Source organism: Clarias gariepinus, chromosome 26 (genome assembly GCF_024256425.1).
Source record: "Clarias gariepinus isolate MV-2021 ecotype Netherlands chromosome 26, CGAR_prim_01v2, whole genome shotgun sequence".
Lineage (NCBI taxonomy): Eukaryota > Metazoa > Chordata > Actinopteri > Siluriformes > Clariidae > Clarias > Clarias gariepinus.
This window is the reverse complement of record NC_071125.1, coordinates 10,371,454-10,394,340: the sequence shown is the minus strand read 5'-3', so window position 1 is coordinate 10,394,340 and position 22,887 is coordinate 10,371,454. Positions and strand designations below refer to the sequence as shown.

Genomic DNA, 22,887 nt, shown 5'->3' with positions numbered 1-22,887 from the left:
ACAGCTTGTTATAGTTTATTTTTGTTTAGTAGACAATGACTAAACAAATGTACACAGATAGCCACAAGGCAAAATATGAAGTGATGGCTCTAAGCATGTTATATTTCATTTTTACAAAGGATATGTTGTCACATATTGCAATTGTGATGTGCTTTGCAGTAGATTAAAACAAACTAGTAACATCATTTCATCTTGATGGATTAGTTTATATCCTTCTGCTTTCTCCTACCGGCTACTAGGCATACTTAATGAATTTTGTCAGTTTAATCTTGCAAGCCTGGGTTACATTACATTATATTATAGTGACATTATAATGTCATTCGATGCATGCAAGTATAGTTTTTATGGAAAGCAATTTTAAGCTCTAATCACTGCTAAGGTTTGGAAATGCGATCAAATCAAAATAAATAATTATACAACAAAAGGCCTCAAGGCCTCTGTACCATTCTAGGACACATCTATACTTAAAAGCAAACAAACACCTTAAGACTTAATCATATTCAAGATAAACACAGCTAGAAAGAAAAAAAAAATTATGCCATTGTCAAACACCACTATAAACTCTAGAATAGCCTTTATATGTTTAAAGGCAATTTTTTTTTTTTAAACGATTACTTTAAATGAAAATAGTTAAAATTCCGTTCTGGAGAATGTGTTATGAACCTTCCTGTTTTGTTTTTTTTCATTAAAACAGTCATGATAAGCAAATTCAATCAGCTACTCTGTCGCCCTGTCCCTGTTAGATACCGGTTATGGTCTTTGTCTTCATCGGGCTGCTGATGTAGTCTGACGCCTGATTGGAAAGCTGCTTTGCCAGTGGAGTACTAGCCACCGATGCTTCATCCTCCCTCGTCTTCATCATCAACACAGACCCACTACCAACAGTCTGCACAGAGTGAAAGGGATAGCAGATAAGCAACACATACTTTACATATTTAAACAGTTAAATTGAAAATTATACAGAAAGAAAACAAGAAAAGAGGCACAGAATATGTGAACATCAAAGGATATTTTCCCCAAAAAGATTATACAAAAAATACTGGAGTAACACACAAGTACAAATTTTCATGTCTATCATGTCTATTTTAAAACCAGGGCCACAACTGCACACATTATTTTTTATTAATTTTAGCAATTAATCTATACGCAAGAACCCACTATGACAGACATACCAAATATACCATTTTATTTAAAAACAGTGGTCAAGTTAAATGCTGTGAAATTGGAGAAGTTTCAAACCATCAGGATTAGTCCTAGAGTTGCACATTCTTCCAAACTTTCAAGCTCATGACCTGAAGCATATCCTTTAATTTACCTTATGTACCTATGTAAGAATGCCAGTGGAGCTGGATTAACTGCATTGACGCTGAGCTTTATTCTGGTACAATTTAATCGTCTTTGTTCCAGAATTGTATAGACTTTTCTTTTTATTATGTTGAGCTGCAAACTCTAGTCTTTCTGTTTGCGAGAATTACTATTGGTGTACATCCTCTGGGAAAACTTTTGTATTTACTCTGGCAAAGCCTTTGCTAGATTGTTTATTGAGACAAATATGCCTTCCTGGAAAGTTCCCTTCATCTTGCCAACCTTCATCTTGCCATTTCTTCCACAGAGTAAGACTTTATAGTCTCACCCCACCAGTTTTTGTCACAATCTTCTATGCTTTTTGCTGTTTCTGAGCTTACTGAAATGAAAAATGTGGCAAATATTTAATTAGGCCACAACTCACATTTTATCTCTTGGATTTTGAGTGTGAGCGTGACATTGTCAACGGTTAAAAGTAACAGATTCCAAATTTGAAGTCTTCAACCTTTAACTTGCAAAAAAAAATAAAAAATAAGGGGAAAAACACCAGGCCATAAAATGACAGAGTAGCAAACTGTCCAATTTCAATTTAAAATGTCCACATGTGGTCTCAAATTAATGTTGAACATTTGCACTTTGTGTTCAGTTTTATGATTTTATGTTTTTATTATTTACTAGTAATATTACTATACTATTCACCTCCAGTATACTGTGTGAAAATATTCATGGACCTGAGTGTGTATATATGCAGTAAAAGAGGTCATACCTGTTGTGTCTGGCGATTTGTTGTGGGTCTCTGAGAGTGGTACAGCAGCCAAGTGGATAAAACAGGATCCATATTTACAGCAATGCCCTGGACACCAACAAGCAATACAGCACCTACAACATAAAAAAAAAAAAAAACAATATGAACCAAGTGACATTTTCTCCAGTCCATTTTAAATCAGTTTCAGTCAGTCTAGCGTATTGTAACTTCAGAATCCACTTACAGTATGCATTTAGTACATTCAGGTCACCCGACTTCATTTTATTGCCACATAGAGTTGCTGAGGTTAGGCCTGACCGACTGAATAAACCCAGACCATACCACTTCCTCCAGATGCTTGCACAGCGCACATTATGATGATGGGTGCATCACTTCATACCCTGACGTGCCCATCACTTTGAAATTGGGTCAATCTGAACTCATCAGACAACATGGCATTTCAGCTGCGCCAAAGCCTAAACCTGTGTTTGTCGGTGAGATATTATCTATTTTAAACATAGATAAGGTGTTTAGTGGAGGGCTTCACTGGATTTACAGAACGTGCAGGGACACAATCAGTTGGACCTCTACAACACAAGTCTGTTCGAAAGGATAGAATAATGAACAAAAATATACGACTAAATATATCATGAAAAATAAAAATGTGTTACTAGCACCACGGTGAGGTGTACCTGAGCTACAAAAAATCTTAACTTGAAAAGTTTTATCAGATCTAAGGAAAAAGAATTAACAATTATAATACAGTCCAATTTGTCCGCAACAGCTGAATAAAAGTACAATAACCTAGAGTTATTAAATTCCCTCACCCCAAAAAGGAGAGGCAGTAATTATTGCACATATGAGGTACCATATGAGGTAATGGCAGAAAGAAAATACAAATAGTTTGGACACCCAAAATAAATAAATAAATAAATAAATAAAAGTGTTGAAGGTTGTTTCTCTGATTCAGTAATTTATTCAAAGTCTTACAGTATGTGTATTTCAGTGTACAGACCTACACATTGCTACAGGGGGCAGTAATGTTATAAAATATATGATCACAAACCCTAAAAATAACCATCTTAAAAACACCTAATTTTCTAAAAGTGGGAACCTTTTCCTGACACTCAGGCAAGTTTTACTGGTGTTTACAAAATTCTGTTTTCATCTGCTCAAATGAAAAGCAGAGAAAGGAAAATGTGAGGTTTTACTCAAACTGATTAAACGATGTAATCTGTGCATCTCACTTTTACAGAGGAATGCTGATTTCAATCACATTTATGTTCAAAAGATAAAGATATGCAAGGACAATGCAATGAAGGTTTTAGCTTTTTAGCGTTTGACACTGCTGGGATATCACTAACATATTTTACGAGCATGAATACTTGTTGGTAGTGAGACAATGTTTATTTTGTTTGGCAGCAGTATAAAACTATGCCTGAGCATACACAAAAGAACTAGCATTTTCAACAGCACAGAATTTTGCACAATGTGAACAGAAAGCCAAAACTCTGCTTTCAATGAAAAACAGATCATAAGCTTATAAGAAAGTCAGCCATAGTACAGCACTCCTAAAGCTGACAGTGCTAAGTGAGGCTGTGATTTGAACCTCTATCCCAGAATGTGCTAAAACTCAGGACTTGCTTTGAATTTCTGTTCTGCAGCAGTTATAAACATCTTAAATCAGTAATTACTCATATACGATGCAAATCAAACCAAAAATATACCAGCAAAATAATCTTACTTAAATACAAGTCATTATAAAGCATTTGCACACATAAAGCACTGAACTCATTTGTTATTATAATTCCAGTTAGTTTTTTCGTTCTTTTCTTTTTTTCCAAAAGCCAGTATACATTTTACACATATGAGGTTTTTTTATTATTATTTTGGAGGGTTTGTTTCCAGCATTTCCAGTCCAAGATCCAAGTGTAGGATCTTTGTTGGCTAAATGAATGCTGGGGGTCTTGGTATGCTTGTGCTGCTGATAACGAGGCGAGAAGCAGGACCTGATTAATGATGACCCAAGGACTCACGATATATTGTACCTTCAGAGCCTCTTTGCCAGGTTACATAAAACAATATGTGACATCTCCTCATGAAACCTGCTGTCTGTACACTAAAGTTTTACACCTCTCCAGTAACTTTATAAGCCTTAATGAATATCGCTCTCAGTTCTTTAAAATAAAAGTTCATCAACATACATTAACATGGGCACAAACACAGAGATCCACACTCCGAATACACACATGCACTACACTTCATGTCTGCTTCTTATCAACTGGTCACCAGAGACCTTGCAATTGAAGGGGGAGTTAACATGCAGCCTACCTCCCACTGGGCCTGTGGCAGTACACTACGACTATTAAGAGCTAATTGAGCACAGGGTATGTGTGTATTGATAGGAGTTAGATTTCCGAGTGTGTGTGAGTGGACTGGGGAAGTTACATTGTTGATTTTTGTTGGGGTCACAGGAGTTTAAGTTTTGTTTTAAGTGCATGCTAGGATTGTCAGAGAAGTGGTGCGTGTTTGCTTAGTGGGAGTAATTTTGTGTTTTTTCCCCCAGTATCTCCTCCTCCATACGGCACTACAAATCCTGTCTACTACCGTCCACTCCCCTCAGTCACTTATTTATCTACTTGTCACTTTCTCCCCAGATTCACCTTCTATATTCTTATCTACTCCAAAAATCTCACTGCTTTTTTTCTTTTTTGCTGACCTACAACCCCAGTCCACACCGTCCCAACCTTTCTGTTTACACAGACACAGTGCATCTTTCCATTTTCACTTAATTGCTGCTCCAAACAGTTATATATAAAATATTTATATACCCCACATGTTGTTGGATGAGCCTTAGCTTTGATTATAGCACTCATGCGCTGTAGCAGTGTCTCTGAAAGTTTATGCAACATCACAACATTTGTTCTGTCCAGGGTTTTATTCATTTTGGCCCTCAAATCATCCTAAAGATCTTCAATCAGGTTAAAGTCAGGACTCTATCTCATGTGTCTAAATATTTCATTCTCCCAGAAGTAAAAGGCCTAAGAAATCTTTGTATGTTGTCCTGGAAAATGACAATGCCACTGGGGGAGAAAAAAATCTACAGTATAATGAGAGACGCAAAACCAGACCCTTACACTGCCTCCAGAGGTTTGTACTGCACAGTGAGCGCTATTGCATGATGGCATCATGCGCTTCCCTTCTTACCCTGCGCTCTAGAACAGGGTCAATCTGGTCTCATTAGACCACATGACCTTTCTCCATTATTTTAAAGTCCTATTTTATTCTCCCTAGCCTCTTTGATTAGTCTCACTAACAAGTGGTTTTCATATTTACACAACTGTTTTATTGGCATAATGTAACCAGATTACTTGGCAGTAGCCACGCTGATTTAAACTACATTGTGGTCGGAGAAGCCAAGGCACATGATATTTAAGGATCAGTGCTTTGATACCATCACCTGGCACTGAGTGAATCCTAAAAGGGTCTTTATTAGAGTGACTGAACCCGTGAACTTTCACTGATCGAGTCAGTCTACTTATGCTTCACTGACATATGATCTCGAGAAGTGTAAATGCTCAAAAAGTAATAATGTTTGATATTTTTTTATACAGCCATTTAAATTCCTTTCTTAGTTATCAATGTTTCTTGATGCAGTAAACAAAGTTTAAAAAAATATATGATAAAAGAGCAACACACTTTACAGAGCAAAGCACAGTAACACTTTACAGGGCAGGAAGATGCACGAGTTTCCCCAACTGTGCTCACAAACAATTCTCACTAAAGGCTTTCTCTCTAAAGACGTTTTTTCCCACATTAGCCGTGCCTTCCCACACTATTCTGCATGGGAGGAGAGAATGAAAGATTATGGGAATGTCTAGCTCTGACTGGGCAGCAGGCAGGCTCCCATTCATCCCACACCGCATTTTGTTTTTACATCTTCAGTCAACCATGGAGACACCAATTTGCTCAGCTAGTAGCATAGAAAACTACCACTTGGGAGCCGAGCTCATCTGAACTGCAGTTACTTGTTACCATGAATCAGTAACTCAACACTTTAATAGTGATTTTCCTGATCCAAGGAGAACACAATGAACAAAACGAACAAATAAGAAGAACAAACCAAAAATATCAGCCATAACACCACATAACATTAACATATAAACTTTGATTATTAAATATATATATAGGCCAGTTCAATCCCACAGAAAAATCTATACAGTACAAATCGCCAAAAAATCTATGCTGTCTACGATAGAGAAGCTCCAGAACACCCAGTGTATCACAGCCAGGCCCAATAGGCAAAGAGCCCAAGCCCACAAACCCAGCCTTTCATTTTCCCTGAATCCCAATACAATCCATCATCAATGGAATGCATGAGACAAACAAGTCCAATTTAAAAAGGCCCCACCTTCAGCACCCAAAGGATCCGCTGGCAACATCCTGGTGCCAGACACCACTGCCACCCGCAGAGGTCCTGTGGAGTCAACCCCAAGGGGCCAGAGCTGCCCAGGCAGAACAAGGTGGTTACATTGTTATTGTTTTTAATGTTATGGCGTACCAGTTTATACTTTATGCAACCATGTACAGTATTTCCCACTCAGATTATCTTAAAAAAAAAAAAAAAAAAGATACAGATGTGTTGTCCACTAAACAGTACTGTTTAAAACCTGCTACATCCAGATGCAATACAGGACACACCTACTATCCTGAGGAATATAAGCTCATCCATCATTCATGAACTTTGGAGGTTACGCCTACTGTACAATTCTCTCCGAAAGTATTGAAACGGGAGGTTGCCACAAGACTTCTGCACAGTACTATAGGTGTATACTAAAGTGCATCTTTACTGTTCAGAATGTTTAATGTCATTGCTGCGATCTGTAACTGGTGGAAATATACAGTAGCAGTCTTAAACACCAACTGATCGGACTCTTGAGTATCTAACCAACTTTAAATCAAGGACTCAAAAAAATAACATTATTATATACTCACCCCTCCTACCCTACATAAAGGCAAAATTTTACATTCACTATACAAATAAGCAATATTGCATGAGATGGAGTGTATTGTGCTGAAATAGCTGATATTCCACACAACAGCATAACCTCGAGTGTGCTTTTACACAACAGTTCTGCAAACACTGTTTATCATCAACAGATTATGATTAGTTTCTTTATATAAACACAGTTATTTTGCTCCACCAACACACGTCCTTCCACGACTGGTAAAACAAACTAACCACGTCTGGCAGAGCTGGCAACTGACAGTGTAATTAGCATGGGGTAAAAGCAGTTTTATATTTTAACCGGTACTATGCAGCCAAAAGGTTAGGAGAATAAACCATGGAGGTGGTTGACAGTCCTGAGAAACGTATTCTGCTTTGTGATATCAGATTTGTTAACTTCTGGGTTCCGGAGGTGAATCACAAATAGTGTTAAATGAAAAGTTATTGCACTACAGTGTTGAATTCCTTTACTTGTTCCTAGTAGGGCCCTTAATTAGGCATTAAAGAGGAATATTTGAATCATCTTTGTGCTAGAAGCTAGTAAGCTTTGTAACCATAAATAAAAGAACAAGAATGGTGTTATGTTTTATAGGCGTTTGGAACGATTTAGAAGCAATTATTAAGGAATAAAGTGGCTGATCTGAAGTAGATCTCAGACTGATCTACTTTATCCACTGTTAGTTACCAATAGTTGTATAATTAACAGTTGTACACATATAGTTAAACATTCTAGTGCTGTTACCATCCATTATCACCATCATGAAAAGCCTCTCATCCAATAAGATTGCTCAGTTGGAACTAATGGTTGTATAATTACTGTTAGCACCTGTGTAAAAGCAAACATATACACTTTTACATGATCATACTGACATACCTCATGCTACAGGAAAAAATGAACTTTCACATGCCCCTACCAAATCAAAATTTTCTTCTGGTGTATGCATAGTAGTTAAAGACACAGAAAGGAAATCAAAATGTAAAGCTGTCTAGATTAATTTGATTTGGCCAGCTAGGAGTTGTTTTGATATTTAATAAATGAATTACTCCTTTGGGAAAAATACCACTTCACCCAGTAGAGTTAATCACGAAAGAGTAACCAAAGACCAAAGTCAGTAGATCTGTTCAAAAATAAATATATAACCCTATATAAGATTCTAATAGAAAAGATAATTAAACATTACAAAAAAAGAAAATTACCAATTATTACACAAGTAAGTAACTATTCTTAAGGCACATCATGCTTTAGAAGAGTTACTAGGCTTATCTAAAGGAAACTCTTCACACTCTCAGTCTGAAATGTAATTCCCAATGAAGAGGCTTCAAAACACTTCTCAGCTTCTCACCAAGTCAACTGACAGACCATCATCTGAACTAACAAACATTAACTTCCTCATCTTCTGGTAAGAGTTGTAGACACGCTCGATTTCAGACACAGTGACCCATTTCCCCAGTTATTTTGCCCTCAGCTCTGTGAAGAATCATGAGGAAAAAAAGGAAAGAAAATAAAGGAAGTCTGCTTGAAACACTGCCTGTGTGCAGTGTGCAGTGTTCAGGAGCAGTGCAGACACTACGAGGTGTTCATTGGGTTGTGTTTTCTTTCACACGCGTTCATAGATTTTTTTATTAAACGTAAATTATGTATGTACATCAATTAGCCATAAAATTATGAGCCATGAGAGGTGAAGTAAAATGATTATCGTTTTTCCCTGGAAGTGGTTGAGATATCTTAAGCTGCAAGTAAACTTTTTATCCCTGAAGTTGATGTGTTAAAAGCAGGAATAAAAATGTGCAAGTGTACTAGACCGTGAAGCAATGGAAAAATGTGGCTTTGTCTAAAGAATCCCCCCTTTTTTTTTTTTTTTTTTACACCTTAGGCGCATACAGTGCATCATTTCCTGGGGAAGAGATAACACCCAAAAAAAACTTATGGAAAGGAGGCAGTGTGATGGAGGCAGTGTTCTGCTAGGAAACTGTAGGTCCTGCCATTCACCTGGATGTTACTGTGATACTGTCACCTTTCTAAACATTGTAGTTGACCAAGTACACCCCTTACATGGAAACAGTTTTTCTCATGGCATTGGTCTCTTTTAACAAGGTAATGCGCTATATCACTCTGCAAAAAAAAAAAAAAAAAAAATCAATGGTTCGAGTTTTGGGAAAACTTGGTTTTCAAATTTCAAATCAACTGAACCTGCTAAAAAAAAAAAATAATAATAATAATAATAAAAAAGGCTGATCACTAAAACACTACCTAACCTACAGGGCTTACAGGGTCGTCTATTGACGGCTTAGCGACTGGTACCACGGCACACTATCAGAGGTCAAGTTGAGTCCATGCGTCCACTGTTTTGGCAGCAAAAGGGGGTCTGCTCAATATTAGCCAGGTGCAAGGAGCATAGCCTTGATGAGTATTTAATAAAGAGGAGTCTAACAATGCCTAAAGAGTCATTTATGGGTGTGTGTGCATGCACATAAACACACACACAAAATGGTGCACTATTGCTTGCACACACAAAGATAGAGTTTCAAGCAGGCGTGGCTATGGGGGAGATGGTGGGGCTCTTGGGTCTTTCTAGGGATGAAGGGACTCTGTGCAGTAAAGACAACGGGAAACCTTTCCCACCTGCTTTTATTAGATTCTAGCCTGTTAGCTGGAGACCTCAGGAACCAAAATATGTGAAAAACACACATAATCACAGAGAATTGAAAGCATTTATCTTTCAAACTGCCTAATAACAAACAGTATTCTTCCATTGGAGAAAGACGCTGTGAAAGTGGAGGTTGAAGTCAGTTGATCAGAGACTTTGTTTATTTAATTAATAAAATTGTTTGGCGAGCCAGACCGCAGATCAGCATGGCCAACCTTGGTGCTCTCTCCGGGACCTTGACCTCTCACTTCACCCCTCATTGTAAATCTTCATCACAAGTTCTTCATAGATTATTTGCAACACCAAGTGAACCTCAACCAACCTCTGTCTATGTATGTGTGTGTGTTATATCATGGATGATGGACACAGCCCAATTGATATGTCAAAAACTAACACATCTTAGCACCTAAAAGGACAAGCAAACATCTTTAAAACTAACATAATAAAAGAAAAGAAAAGAAAACAAGACAACTGCTCTATCTTGTTCAAGCCATACTTCGTTCTTCAAATCTTTTCGTCATGTAGAACCATCTTGTGCTTCTTCTTTCAAGTCTCTAACTAGGACCGATAAGCTATTATTTAAAAAGGCTTCAAAAGTTTAAAACATCTAAATAGAAATAATTTATTGTTACTTCATGATTATTTTCAGTGTTCTTGTTGATGATGTCCCAGCTTAGGCTTTGAAAAAAATGTAAGACAAAAACTTCTATGAAAGCATATAAATTACAGTCTTGCAGCTGCTACTCTGGCCAGGAGTACAAATGTCCTTGCCCTTTCTCTCCTCCCTTCCTTTTTTGTGTTAAATAATTATAAACTTAGCCTTGGAAACTCCCACACTTTAGTTTTTTTTTTTTTTAAACAAGGTTTTCTGACACCTGCATGTCAGAAAAGCAATGCTGAGTTGACAAACTTTGCCCTATGTCCTGACTTAGATATTTTTAAATAATTTCAGCATTGTTAAACCTGTAAGGACATTCCTTTTAAATTTTTGGGGGGCTTGGTTTTTGCTGTTGTACATGGTTTCACAAGGAAATACTTGGACTTCCCAAAAACATTTATGCCAAAGTGTCGTTCGTGCTTTTTCTAACCCTAGTGCATAGGCTCACCTGTATGCTGTAATCAAAAACTGTCCCATGCTTATCCAAGAATTCATAATATGCTCTTACTGTCTTCCTAACACACCACCAAGTTATGGGTTTACACCCTATTAATGTTCTGTAAAGCCTCCATACGGCACTTATATTTTTTCCAGTAACTGGAAAACTAACCGGAAAAAAATCTGCCTTTAGGAACTGAATAATCCAGGTCTGTTATTCAGTCTCTGCCCAGCTGCCAGACAGCCCGGCAGTGGTTGAACATGCATGATATTGTGCATCATTGCTTTAAAAGGGAGATTCTCAAAAGTCTGGGATCAGCAAAATAAGGGTTGAAGGCAGAAACAAAGGTTTGAGTTTCATGCAAAACTGAGCAAAAAAGGTGTCCCAACATGCCAAATCACCCACAGAGGAATAAATTCTGCGAGATGTTGGCACACAGCCAGACCTCTGGTGATTTGGGCAGACAGCTCATGTAAAAGGAAAAAAGTGCATAAACACTTGCTAGGATAATGTCAGAACTCTTGAAACAGCAGCAGATACTAACAAACTCCAAAACGAATTTCATGTAAACCTCAAAGCGAGGATGATGCTGAGTGGAACAAGTTTTGCAATTAAGTGAAGATTTATAAGAGGAATGTCTGGCAAGTTAGAGTGCTTTAGATGGTATAATGTGAAGTAAAGAGTATGAGAACTAGGGGGGAAATGGTTACAAGGTATGATCATCGCATCAATCTCCTACATCACCAAAGCAGTAAAGAAAGTTGCTCAAAAAACTGTAGCATATAATACGCAATAGAAAACTAACCAATATCTACACACTGCAGTATCCTTTTCAGCAAGGATCTCTGCACAGCATCTGCCCACTACAACCATTACAATACTATGCATTTTAATCCTGTTTGATTCTAACCACAGCCCTATTTTCTACCAGTGCAACCTTTCTGAGCCACAATGTGCTTGAACAATATACAAGATCAATCACTGCAAAACTCAACATGCACAAACTTGGAGAATCTACACAAGATGCTTTGGGCTGCATATTACAGGGCTCTCCATTCCGTCCCCTGTGCATCCTTAAGGGGAAGAGAGACAGAGAGAGTAACATGTCTGATGACCTAGGGGCCTATAATGTTGGTGTCCGATTCCTGTGAGCTATAATAAATCTGTCTTCAGTATACTCTCACATTCCCCAAGATACTGCATCTCTCATTTCAGTCCTGGACATTAAAGCAACATGCTGACATAGCTCTAAATGAGAGATTGAACAGCACTGTTGTTTACTGTCTGTGTGTGTGTGCGTATATATATATATATATATATATATATATATATATAGACATATAGACATATATACATATATACATATATATATATACATATATACATACACACAAATATATACACACACAAATATATATATATATATATATACACACACACACATACACACACAGATATATATATATATATAACTAGGTAAACTTAAATGGTCCTAATCTCATGTTTAAATACCTTTGAAAGTTTGGTCTGATAATATACACGCAAGCTGACAGACACAGGTTTAAAAGGCTATTACATTTCTACACCTGTGACTTGTCTGAGTGTAATTAGTGTCTGTGTATAAATAGCCCATGAGTTCTAGAGCTCTTAAAAGACCTGCACACGTTTCATCACATTCCATGGCTGCACTGACTGGGCTGAATACTGAGATTTGGGGAAGAACTGTCAAAAGATCTTAAAGAAAAAGTAGTTGATCTTTATAAAATCAGGAAAAGGATATAAAAGGATATATAAAGATATAACAAATTTCAAACTCAACTACTTATACTCTGCTGGAGAAGTGTAAAATTAGAGATTCAAGTCATTGTCAGGCAGACAAGCAAATATTTCAGCCACAACTGCCAACAACTTTGTTTGAAGGACAAAGAAGAACCCACATGTCTGTCTTCCGCTGAAATACGGGCTTCTCTACAAAATAATTGGAATGGCTGTTAGAAAAGTCATCTTCAAGCTGTCAAAAAAAAAGTGCACCAATGCTTTAAAATAGCCCACTTACAAAATACCAAACAACCTGGCACAGATTTGTTTGGAGGAGTGAAAAAGGCTTGTGATAAGAAGTACACAATCCCTATTTTGGGACTGGGGATGGAAAACCTGGAGGATAATCTCTGATGTTCTGGGATTGTGTGAGCTGCAGTTAGTCTAAATGAATCACAAGGTGAACACAGCATGTTCTCAGAAATACTGGAGGAAAATACCAATTTGCTTTCATCCATCCAGAAGCTGCTCACTTAATGCTTAGACTTTCCAAAACAATGATCAAGGACATGGCAATCCTTCAGTGGTTACAACTAAAAAAGTGCAGGTTCTGAAGTAGCCATTATACTAGTCTCATCTCATGACCTCAATATCATTATCACATTTTGGGGAGATCTTAAACATGCAGGTCACGCAAGACAAACCCGAGAATTTAATAGACTTGGAGGCTTTTTTTTGCCAAGAAGAACGGGTAGCTTTATAACCTGAGAGAATGAAGTATCTCATCTGCACCTATCACGAAGACTTCAGGCCATCATTGATTGTAAAGGGGGAATACACTGCACTAAAAACTGATGATGTTACAGAAAACTTTTTAATATTTTCTTCATTTTCATGATTTGTTAATGATTGTGCTGTTCTGTGATGTCTTACAGTTAAATCCCATGAAAAACAAAGGAAATGTGTTTTTACCCTGATAACTATTGGTTATTTTATAGAATGGTACACATCATAAAAATTCTGCCAGGGTATGTAAACTTGTGAGCAGAATTTTATACAACTGTTGTATAAAAGCAATATCGCACTTGAGTTTGTGCTTTTGTACAGTAGGGGTCAGGGGTAGCTCAGTGGTTAAGGCATTGGACTACAGTTCGGAAGATCCCAGATTCAAACCCCACAACCACCAAGTTGCCACTGTTGGGCCCTTGAGCGCGGCCCTTAACCCATAAATGTTTAAATGTGTAATGAGATAAAAATGTAAGTTGCTTTGGATAAGACCGTCTGCCAAATGACTAAATGTAAATGTACTGAATATTAGCACCCTTATGCCTATGACTACATCAGCCATGCAGCAAGAGTTGTTTTTGTAGATCCTAAAACCTAGGTGGTTTTGATGTTATGGCTGATCAGTGTATATACAAATGGTGAGAGAGAGAAAGAAAGAGGATTCACAAAACATTCCAGCTATGATCTAATATACATGGTTATGTACCCACCAGAGTTATGCCAGTCTCCAGTGGGCTGAGGGATCTGTAGCGAGAACGTGAGCAGGTCTGGAGCTAGAAGGGACTGCGGTCGGCGGTTCTCATTCAGCCAATGTCTACTGTATAGCTCTCGTGTATCTGCAGGCCCCTGAAGTACAACCACCAGCTGCTCCTTCTGCCGCTCTCCCATACCTGCAGCACAACACACTGTCACACTGTACTTCACAAAGACATAAGGCATCACAGGTCATTACAGTGTTTAGCTGTACACACCGTGGATCCTGGAACACACTGTGACCGCTCCCAACATTCCTGAAGCACACCATAGCATCGCCTTCTGGCACACCTTTAGTTCCACACTCTGTACTGATACCTCCAAAGTGGGAGCACATTTCACACCTACAGTAAAAATAAACACACAAACAATATAAAAAAAAAAAAAACACCCCAAGTTATTATAACCAAGTTAACATATGACCACCACCAAAAGCATGTGGACACCTGACCATCAGATCTGCGTGAGGTGCTGGTTGGAAATACCTTTACAAAATTATGGGCGAAAATATGGACCTCTAATGTAACAAAAAGTGAACCGTAGACTTACAGTATGTTACGATAGGTTTAGATCTTTGACAGCATAAAAAAAACACAAAAACATCTACAATGCTAACACTCTGTGTTTAATCTACAACATGTATGTCAACTTGTATATCATTCATACACGATCAGTAATCCACCTAATAAAAACAATGTTTGGTGAAGCAGGCTGTTGGATTAGTATGTAGTGTACTTCAATGCCACATCCTTACTGTGATTCATACCACCATATACAGTATCACATTATGAAAGGAAAAAAAAAAAAAACACACCAAAAGCTCTCTTCTAGCCATTCACATTATTTCATATCAACTTTGGCAAATCATGTCTTTATGGACCTTGAAGTGTGCACAAGGACACTGTCCTGCTGGGAAAAGATTTTAAAAGAATTAACTCCTAATGCTACAGCATGCAAAGACATTCTAGACAACTGTGCACATCAACTTTGGGAAGGCCTACATATGTGTGTTATGGGCAGGTTTACACATACTTTTGGCTGTAAAATGTGCATACACAACCAAATGCAATCAGGCTCATGGGCTATAATGGACTATATAGGCTATAAAGTGCATTGTTCAAAAATCATTTTGGTGTTCCAATAGTGACTTACTTGATCCTAACCCTTTGAAAGTCAGAAGGCATGCTTCTCTGTAGGCATGATATGGTGTAAACCCAATTATAGCATTTAGGGCATTAGTATTTAAACCACCTTACAGTAGGTTAACCTCTGCATGTGAAGCTTGTTCCATTGATCAGAAGATCAAAAAAGCATGAGGACAAAAACAGACCTTAGATGAAAAACAAAAAGGTAAAAAAAAAAAAGGACTGTAGAAAATCGAGTGAGATGGATTGTCTTTCTGTCTGTAGGCTAAATTCTAGGGTTTTATGATGGGCGAATGTTAGCTCAGTGTTCAAAGCCAGCTCAAAATAGCTATATACTGTAAATGATGCTTAGATGATAAACATAAAAACTGTACCACAAGCCCTCTGTGCCAAATACACCGCATTCAATTTCTTCACAGATACACAGGGCAGTGTGGTGGGGCTGACTTATCAGAACTTAATAGAAAGAGGCCTCCATATGAGCCCACTTCATCACTCCTAACAAATCTAGCATCACTTTCAGAAACCAAAGGTGGAAGAAAATATGGGGAAGCAATTTTCATTTTCCTCACTGGGTACCATCGTTAGTCTCCTGGGGCTATAAGTAGCTTAACAGCTGAGGAAGAATGTGTGTGTGTGTGCGCATGTGCACCACTGCAGGTGCAGCTGTGCTTAAACATACAGCTGGGTATCGAGGGGATCAAAAACCCCATCAAAACATCAAACAGTTATCGAGTAGACCCCAACAGCTGGCTTAGTCATCTCAGACACAATCACACGCTCTCTCACTTTCACACACACACAGACGCACTCACACAAAGCATGTTGAGCCATGAGAACAATTACTTTAACTTCAAGTACTATGCAGAGCACATGTATGAGCTGATGCACATGCATGCGACATCTGCTGTGACATTACCACCACTTGGCCTTTCTGTAAATAAAAGCACAAGAACACTATTTCTTTTTTTTTTGCATACACCTTTCTTTTGGTTTGCCTTATACTGCCACAAAACATACAGTTCTGACATAAATATAGGAGCTAGTTAAAAAAAAAGACAAAAGAAAAAGAAAAAAAAAAAGAGTGTGGACTTATGCATGTATAAGCTACATTCCAGGTGTAGGTGAGAAGTGCTTTTAGTTACTCCCAGCACTGAATTACCTCTAATAAGAGCACTGCTAAAACCATCATAACTGAGTAAGAGGAGACAGCAGAGTCTTTCCGTCAGAAATTAAATGAAAGGAGAGAAGAGAAAAACGTTTATACAGCTGAATGACGACACTGCTTCAAGAACACTGTAATATGTGCCACCCTACAGTGCTCTACAGGAAACCTACAGACCTCACACTAAGCCAGCATCACAGGAACAACAATACTGCCCATTATTAATGACATTGCTTTTGGTGAAAATTTGCTACTTTTGCTATTTTGGGCTTTACCAAAATGTATAATTGGCGTTCAAGTCAAACTGGGACTTGTGACGAGATATCTTGTGAATGACTGCATAAAACCGATTGACATTTCTACTTTTGTGAAACCGATCCTGTGTGAGGTGGCTCAGAGCCCGCTTCAGTCGTTCCTGTGACCATTTAGCAAGTAGAAAGCATGAACCTTGACTATCAATAGATAACTTTTTACCTTGTGGAAGAGACACATCTGTCTGTGGCTAAGTATACACAATAATTAGCAAACAATGCTTGAATGTTACAGGAACTCGGCTGGGAGTTATTGCTACATCCCTGACCTAATTCCAAGCCATTTCCACATGTCTGGACAATTAAAGGAGTTCCTGGGGGGCCAGTGTTCAAATGTGAAGCAGGCTGTCCGATAATGACTATGGCATACTGAGAAAACGTTCTACCTTGATGCTATCGAAGCACTAGTGAAGCGCTGGGATGAAATAAAGGTAGTTTTTACTCTCAGAACAGTATTCTATTACTCTGCACAATTAAAAGTCCTGGTTTGATCTGAAAGGCCCTTGTACGGATGTGCCATTGACCAAAGAGTTTAATGGTCATAACAACAGATACACTAAAGGGATGTACCACATTTTATTCCCTTAGACTAAGATTTGCAAGAAATTACCAAAAAAAAAAAAAAAAAGCTTAGCAATATCATTAAAATCTAAAAACTTTTTAAGCAACTTTTTATGATTAAGCTAGGTAGAACATAAAAGAAACTAGAGACAACACGCAAAAAAACATTATTAAGTTTCTCATTCCTTGCTACTGGACATGAACAACCATGTAAAACTGGTGGCAATCTATAAAACTTGAATTATAAAACAGCTGATAAACTGCTACCCAGTAGTGTATCCTCTATTGCTCTACCTTATCTCTTCTTTAAAAGTCTAAAAAAAAGTAATAATGTGCCCACATGAAGACAATGAAAGTCAAACCTACAAGCGGTTATGAATTTATATGAAACACCTCCAGCACTGAAGCAATATAGGGGAGCATGGAAAGCTGGAAGAGATTAATGTCCACATAAAGGCTTTCTTCTAGGGAGGTGTACCATATGGACAATGTCAAAGAACCTTGGAAGCAGCCCAGTTAAAACTCTTCACAACTTATAGTCAGCACAAATAATTGCAAGTGTATGGTCCAACAGGGCAGCAGCACCAAGATTACACTCAACAGTTCGCTGCTAATCAGACTTTAAAACTATGCAAAGTTATGGAATGAACAGCATAAACACAGTGCTGGTTAGCTGAGCAAAGGTCTTGAATCATCCCCTATTTCTTCATATTCAATTTAATTAAATACGTTGTTTTAGTTAACAACCTAAGCAGCAATCTCATTTCCCTTCTTGTCTGTTCCAAGCAATCAGTGATCAGCATCACCAGTTCACTTATCTGGATCAGATGCCTGATCATCTGTCTTCATTGGCACCTTTTTTGTCACTTGGTTCCTGCCTTAAGGTAGATGGTCTTTATGCTTGAATAATTCATACTGTAGGTCCTGCTGTGGCTTAACACAAACGTTCCTCTAAAACTGGTCAGGTACAGGGACTAGGCTAAAAAAGAGAGACAAAAACTTAGCAAAAATGAGAGTTAAAAAAGAGAACTATTCCTCAGGACTACATAAAAAAAAAATTAAGAAAGTATGGCTCTTTGATATGAAGAAAGGCGAAAGGAGAAAGGAGAGGAGGCTCATGACTTTTGCATAGTACCGTATATGCTCATATTTGCTTTAGGTGAAGCATATGGGATGTGATTATATTAGTTATGATATGTATGCATAGCAACTTTTAATTCACAGATTATCAGAAATGAGTCAAATAAAAAACTTTTTTTTCTAACCTCTAAAATGATCAAAAGTGATCAGCACCCAGGAGCTGCAGCATAATATCAGCCACATCTGTCATACGCACTAAACATCTTGAATGATTTACATATTGTTTAACCATTAATAGGTGGTAAGACCTTGCGATTGAAACAGGTGGAACAGACCATGCATCAGTGGCTGCATATGCAAACCAAACAGTTGGTACGCACTGGGACATTCCACTTAAAGTGACCTCCTGGTTTACAACTGGTTATATAGGATCCATGGCAAATTGTCAATATATCAAAAACTTCATTCACAATTTCATACATTAAAAACTTTCTTAGAACAAATAATTTCAATTGAATATTAACAGCAAATAATGTGTGACAATATCATATATATATATACGATATCGTTTTGCAACATATAGTACAATACTGCAAAGAATAAAAGAGAGTAAAAAGGGATTATGGATTAGAAAATGACTGTACATTAGCAATGAGAGTGCACTGGTGCACCACCTTGTTTCACGACACAAATACCAAAGAAAAAAAAAGGGGTTCTGAATGTGTGAGATCTTCTGTATAGAACTCAGTTAAACAATATTAAATTTGAAATCACCTAGACTGTATAGTGGATGATTATCTTGTCAGCTCTCAACTGCTTATTACAGGGTTTATCTAAAAAAAAAATAACACATAGTAGACTGTAAAAAATATTTGTAACAGTCTCTCCATTTTATTTGCTTGAGGCTATGTCATTATCATGCCAGCCTAGCCACCGTGATCCAACGGTTACAACGACCAAGAGCGTAGCATTTTAGAATGACTTTACAACCCAGAGAACTTCTGGTAACATGTTGAAAATGTTAAATGTCTGAATCTATGGATATTTGTTTATTGGGTGGTTATTTTGATTTAAAATTACAGGCTTTACTACAGTCAGTAAGCCTATACCAGGACTGAAAATCTCAACTGGTCAGTTCCTGATCTATTGTTATAAAATTTATCTACTCAGACTGGAATTTCTAGACAAAAGTTTGTTTCCATGAAAATATACACACAGATTAATTATGACTCATATACATATTAGTATGAGTTTATAGTTTATGATGAGTGTGATGTAATGAGTGTACCTGGTGTTCTGTAGATCTCATTGATGAGAGAATCGCTGACAGTGGGACCGACCCCACTCTCTGTACTGTGTGTCCAACTCTGCCACAACAAGTGTAACAGCAACACCTGTGCATGAGTGGCCTGCACTGTGAATTTGGGTAGCTCAAACAGGTACTCTGTTATGGACACCGAGGACCTCTTTGGCCTGAGGCAAAAAGAAATGGAAAAGAAATTAAACACATCTGATGCATACTGATGCTTTCCAGTCTTCTGAAAGTGTGAATGTAACAAAGAATCTGCTACCAACACTAATGTACTATGATTTATGTCAAAACCAAAGCCTGACCGGGACACTGTGTATGTAGCATGATCTTTTATTGCAATATGCATATAAACAGACAAGCCATCCACACCATCAACTCCATCCTGGCACAATGCTGGGTCCATATTAACATCTGAGCAGCAGCTGTCGAGATGTGAGAGTTTGGGTCTATCCAGATTTCTCACTAATGTTGGACAGTACACTGGGCCTCAACGTTTGAGTAAAGACAAACCAAACCAAGAATTCATGCCATACGTTTTCGTCCCTGCTGGGGGTTTTGGTTTTCATATTTTATATTAGTGATTTATTTTTTGTTTAGAGATTTCAAAACTATTAAATAACACATATAGAATTATCTAATTAAGTAACAACAGCAACAAGAACAGTCAGTTGTTATTGACATGAAGGTAAGCTGTTCTTGAATAGTTCTTGCAAGAACAGTATTGTTAAACACGTTGGCAAAACCCATCAAGCATCATGATAAAACTATCTCTCATGAAGACAATTCAAGGAAAAAGAGGCCAAAACCTACTTCTGCTGCAGAGAAGTTTCAATTTACAGCACCTTAGATTAGAGCTGTTACGAAGGCTTTACAGAGCATAAGTAGCAGACACATCTTAAAATCAACTGTTCAATTGAGATTATTTTCTAGTTTGAATGCCTACCGCTTTATAATGTATATACAGGGGTTGGACAATGAAACTGAAATACCATAAAGCCACAGCTGCCCAACTCTAAATTAAAATTAAATGTGCACCTCAACTCTCCTGTTTCCACCAAAACTTTTTGTCGAGCGCTCCACAGAGTCAATTCATCATTCCGGAGGACCATGCGCACTCAGTGGTTTAAACTTTGTATCCTGAAGGCAGTGCCGTGTATCAGGATGATAATGGATAAATGCACACAGCAAGACTGGTGAAAGAGTGGTTTGATGAACATGAAAGTGAAGTTGAACATCTCTTACAGTCACCAGATCTAAATATTATTGAGCCACTTTGGAGTGTTTTGGAGGAGCGAGTCAGGAAACGTTTTCCTCCACCAGCATCACGTACAGTAGTGACCTGGCCACTATTCTGCAAGAAGAATGGCTCAAAATCCCTCTGGCCACTGTGCAGGACTTGTATCCATCATTCCCAAGGCGAATTAATGCTGTATATGCTACACCATACTAATGAGTTATTGTGGTCTAAAACCAGGCATTTTAATTTCATTGTTCAACCCCTGTATGTGAAGTACGTTTGCCTCATGTATATGAGAAAAAAAAGATATTTAGTAGTGCATCCAGTGGAGTCACATAACCAGAAAAGAGAAACAAATATATAGAGATAAGTAATCCATCAATTTGGTTTCAGTGCTCTGTATAGGCTACTCGAGTTCTTTTACATCAACTATAGACAAACACATGCTCCACCCTATAAACATTTCTCTAAATAAGTCCCCCCGATACACTAAAAATACTTCACACTTTTAAAAACTACACACCCCTAATCACTTTAGCAGTATAAACAGTCTAACAGACTCTGGAACCGCCCAATGGACCTAAGCAGAAAAAAATGCTAAAAGTGTAGTATTAGATTCAGGAACAAATCAAGTCATGTTGAGACTGAGAGGAAAATGTTAGCAAGATGTAAAACATCAACTAAACTATGTTCCTTACCAGCGTGTTGGAAACTGAAGTATCTTCCCATAGAGGGCAGTACTAAAGGAGGGAATTATGGGTAGGAGTGGAGGTGTGCCCTCATTATCCAGCAGGGTCAATCCAACCTGCAACTCAAATACCTACAGGGGTGAGGAGGGGGATTGGGTGGGGGGGGAGGGGTGTAGCAAGGGCAAAATAAACACAAAGAAAGAAAAAAAAATCTATCAAACTGTTAAATCAACTGTACAAACAACTCTTATAAATGCCTAGGTCCAAAAACAATAAAAGGTCAAGTATATTGAACACAAAGAATGAAAGAAAACAAACAATTAGAGATGTCAAATTCCTTTTAAAAATTATAATAAAATATTTGTTGTGACCAAACCTTTAGCGAATTGTTAAATTGCAGGTTTTTTAGGTGGTAAAGTTCAGCTAAAACTCTTTTATTCTATTATCAAATTTCAGAATAACTGACTCGCTGTTTAATGGAAAGAGAGAGAGAGAGAAAGAGAGAGAGAGACAGAGATTTTTTATTTTGTTTTTTCACAGTATCCCAGTCATGTGGAGGACATGGCAATCCTTCCAATCACAATGTTGCTTGCTTCCTTCTTCCAACTGCTTAAGGTACCATAGCCCAGGTAACCAATAACTTCCTTAGACTAAAAATTTTTACTTCTGTATTAGTTGCTGCTTGGTACCTCTCTCCCCTCTTAAATAAAAAGCCTTGATCCTAGACATTAAACTCGCATATGAACTATGACTATGACTATGGATATACTACTCTTTCTGGCAATCCAAACATCTCCTAAATAAGATCAATACTATCCCAAATGCTACTGCCTGCATCAACTCTAGTAAACACATCACATTAAGCACCCCGGACTCCCAGTCCAATACCAGAGTGCGCCAGATCTCAACCATTTTTACCACTCTGATCTTTTGGCAGTGTAAAGTGATGATGAGGACCCATGAATACAAGAAATGTATAAACAACAATAATAAATATGGCCAAAAATAGCCATCTGCACTTGCTCATTGCATCTTTTGCTGCACTTTACACATACTCACTCATGATAGTTCATACAAATACCCATTAAAAGCAAATTAGTAAGTAATGTTCTTTTTATACAATTCTGTGATAATTCTTACTTCTTTCTATACATGCCAGTTGATTAACCAAATCATCACCAAAAATCCCCCTACATGTTAGCACGTAGGTGTATATTAAAACTCAATCTGTTCAATCAGACTAACAATTACCAGCTTCAGCTCCACCCCCTGTATGACCAGGCTCCA

At 37.7% G+C, this 22,887-nt stretch overlaps 1 protein-coding gene across 1 annotated transcript in view; it reads right to left on the bottom strand.

Annotated features, from left to right (window-relative positions):
* Window positions 1-22,887, bottom strand: part of LOC128514032 (intermembrane lipid transfer protein VPS13B-like) — a 107,892-nt gene that overhangs the window by 60,630 nt on the left and 24,375 nt on the right. Inside the window, exons 16-21 of the mRNA XM_053487671.1 lie at window positions 21,610-21,731; window positions 19,651-19,835; window positions 14,319-14,444; window positions 14,058-14,237; window positions 2,072-2,184; window positions 748-886 (exon numbers count right to left, since the gene is read on the bottom strand). Of these exons, the coding sequence (XP_053343646.1) occupies window positions 748-886; window positions 2,072-2,184; window positions 14,058-14,237; window positions 14,319-14,444; window positions 19,651-19,835; window positions 21,610-21,731 (865 nt within the window). The remainder of the gene's footprint in view (window positions 1-747; window positions 887-2,071; window positions 2,185-14,057; window positions 14,238-14,318; window positions 14,445-19,650; window positions 19,836-21,609; window positions 21,732-22,887) is intronic.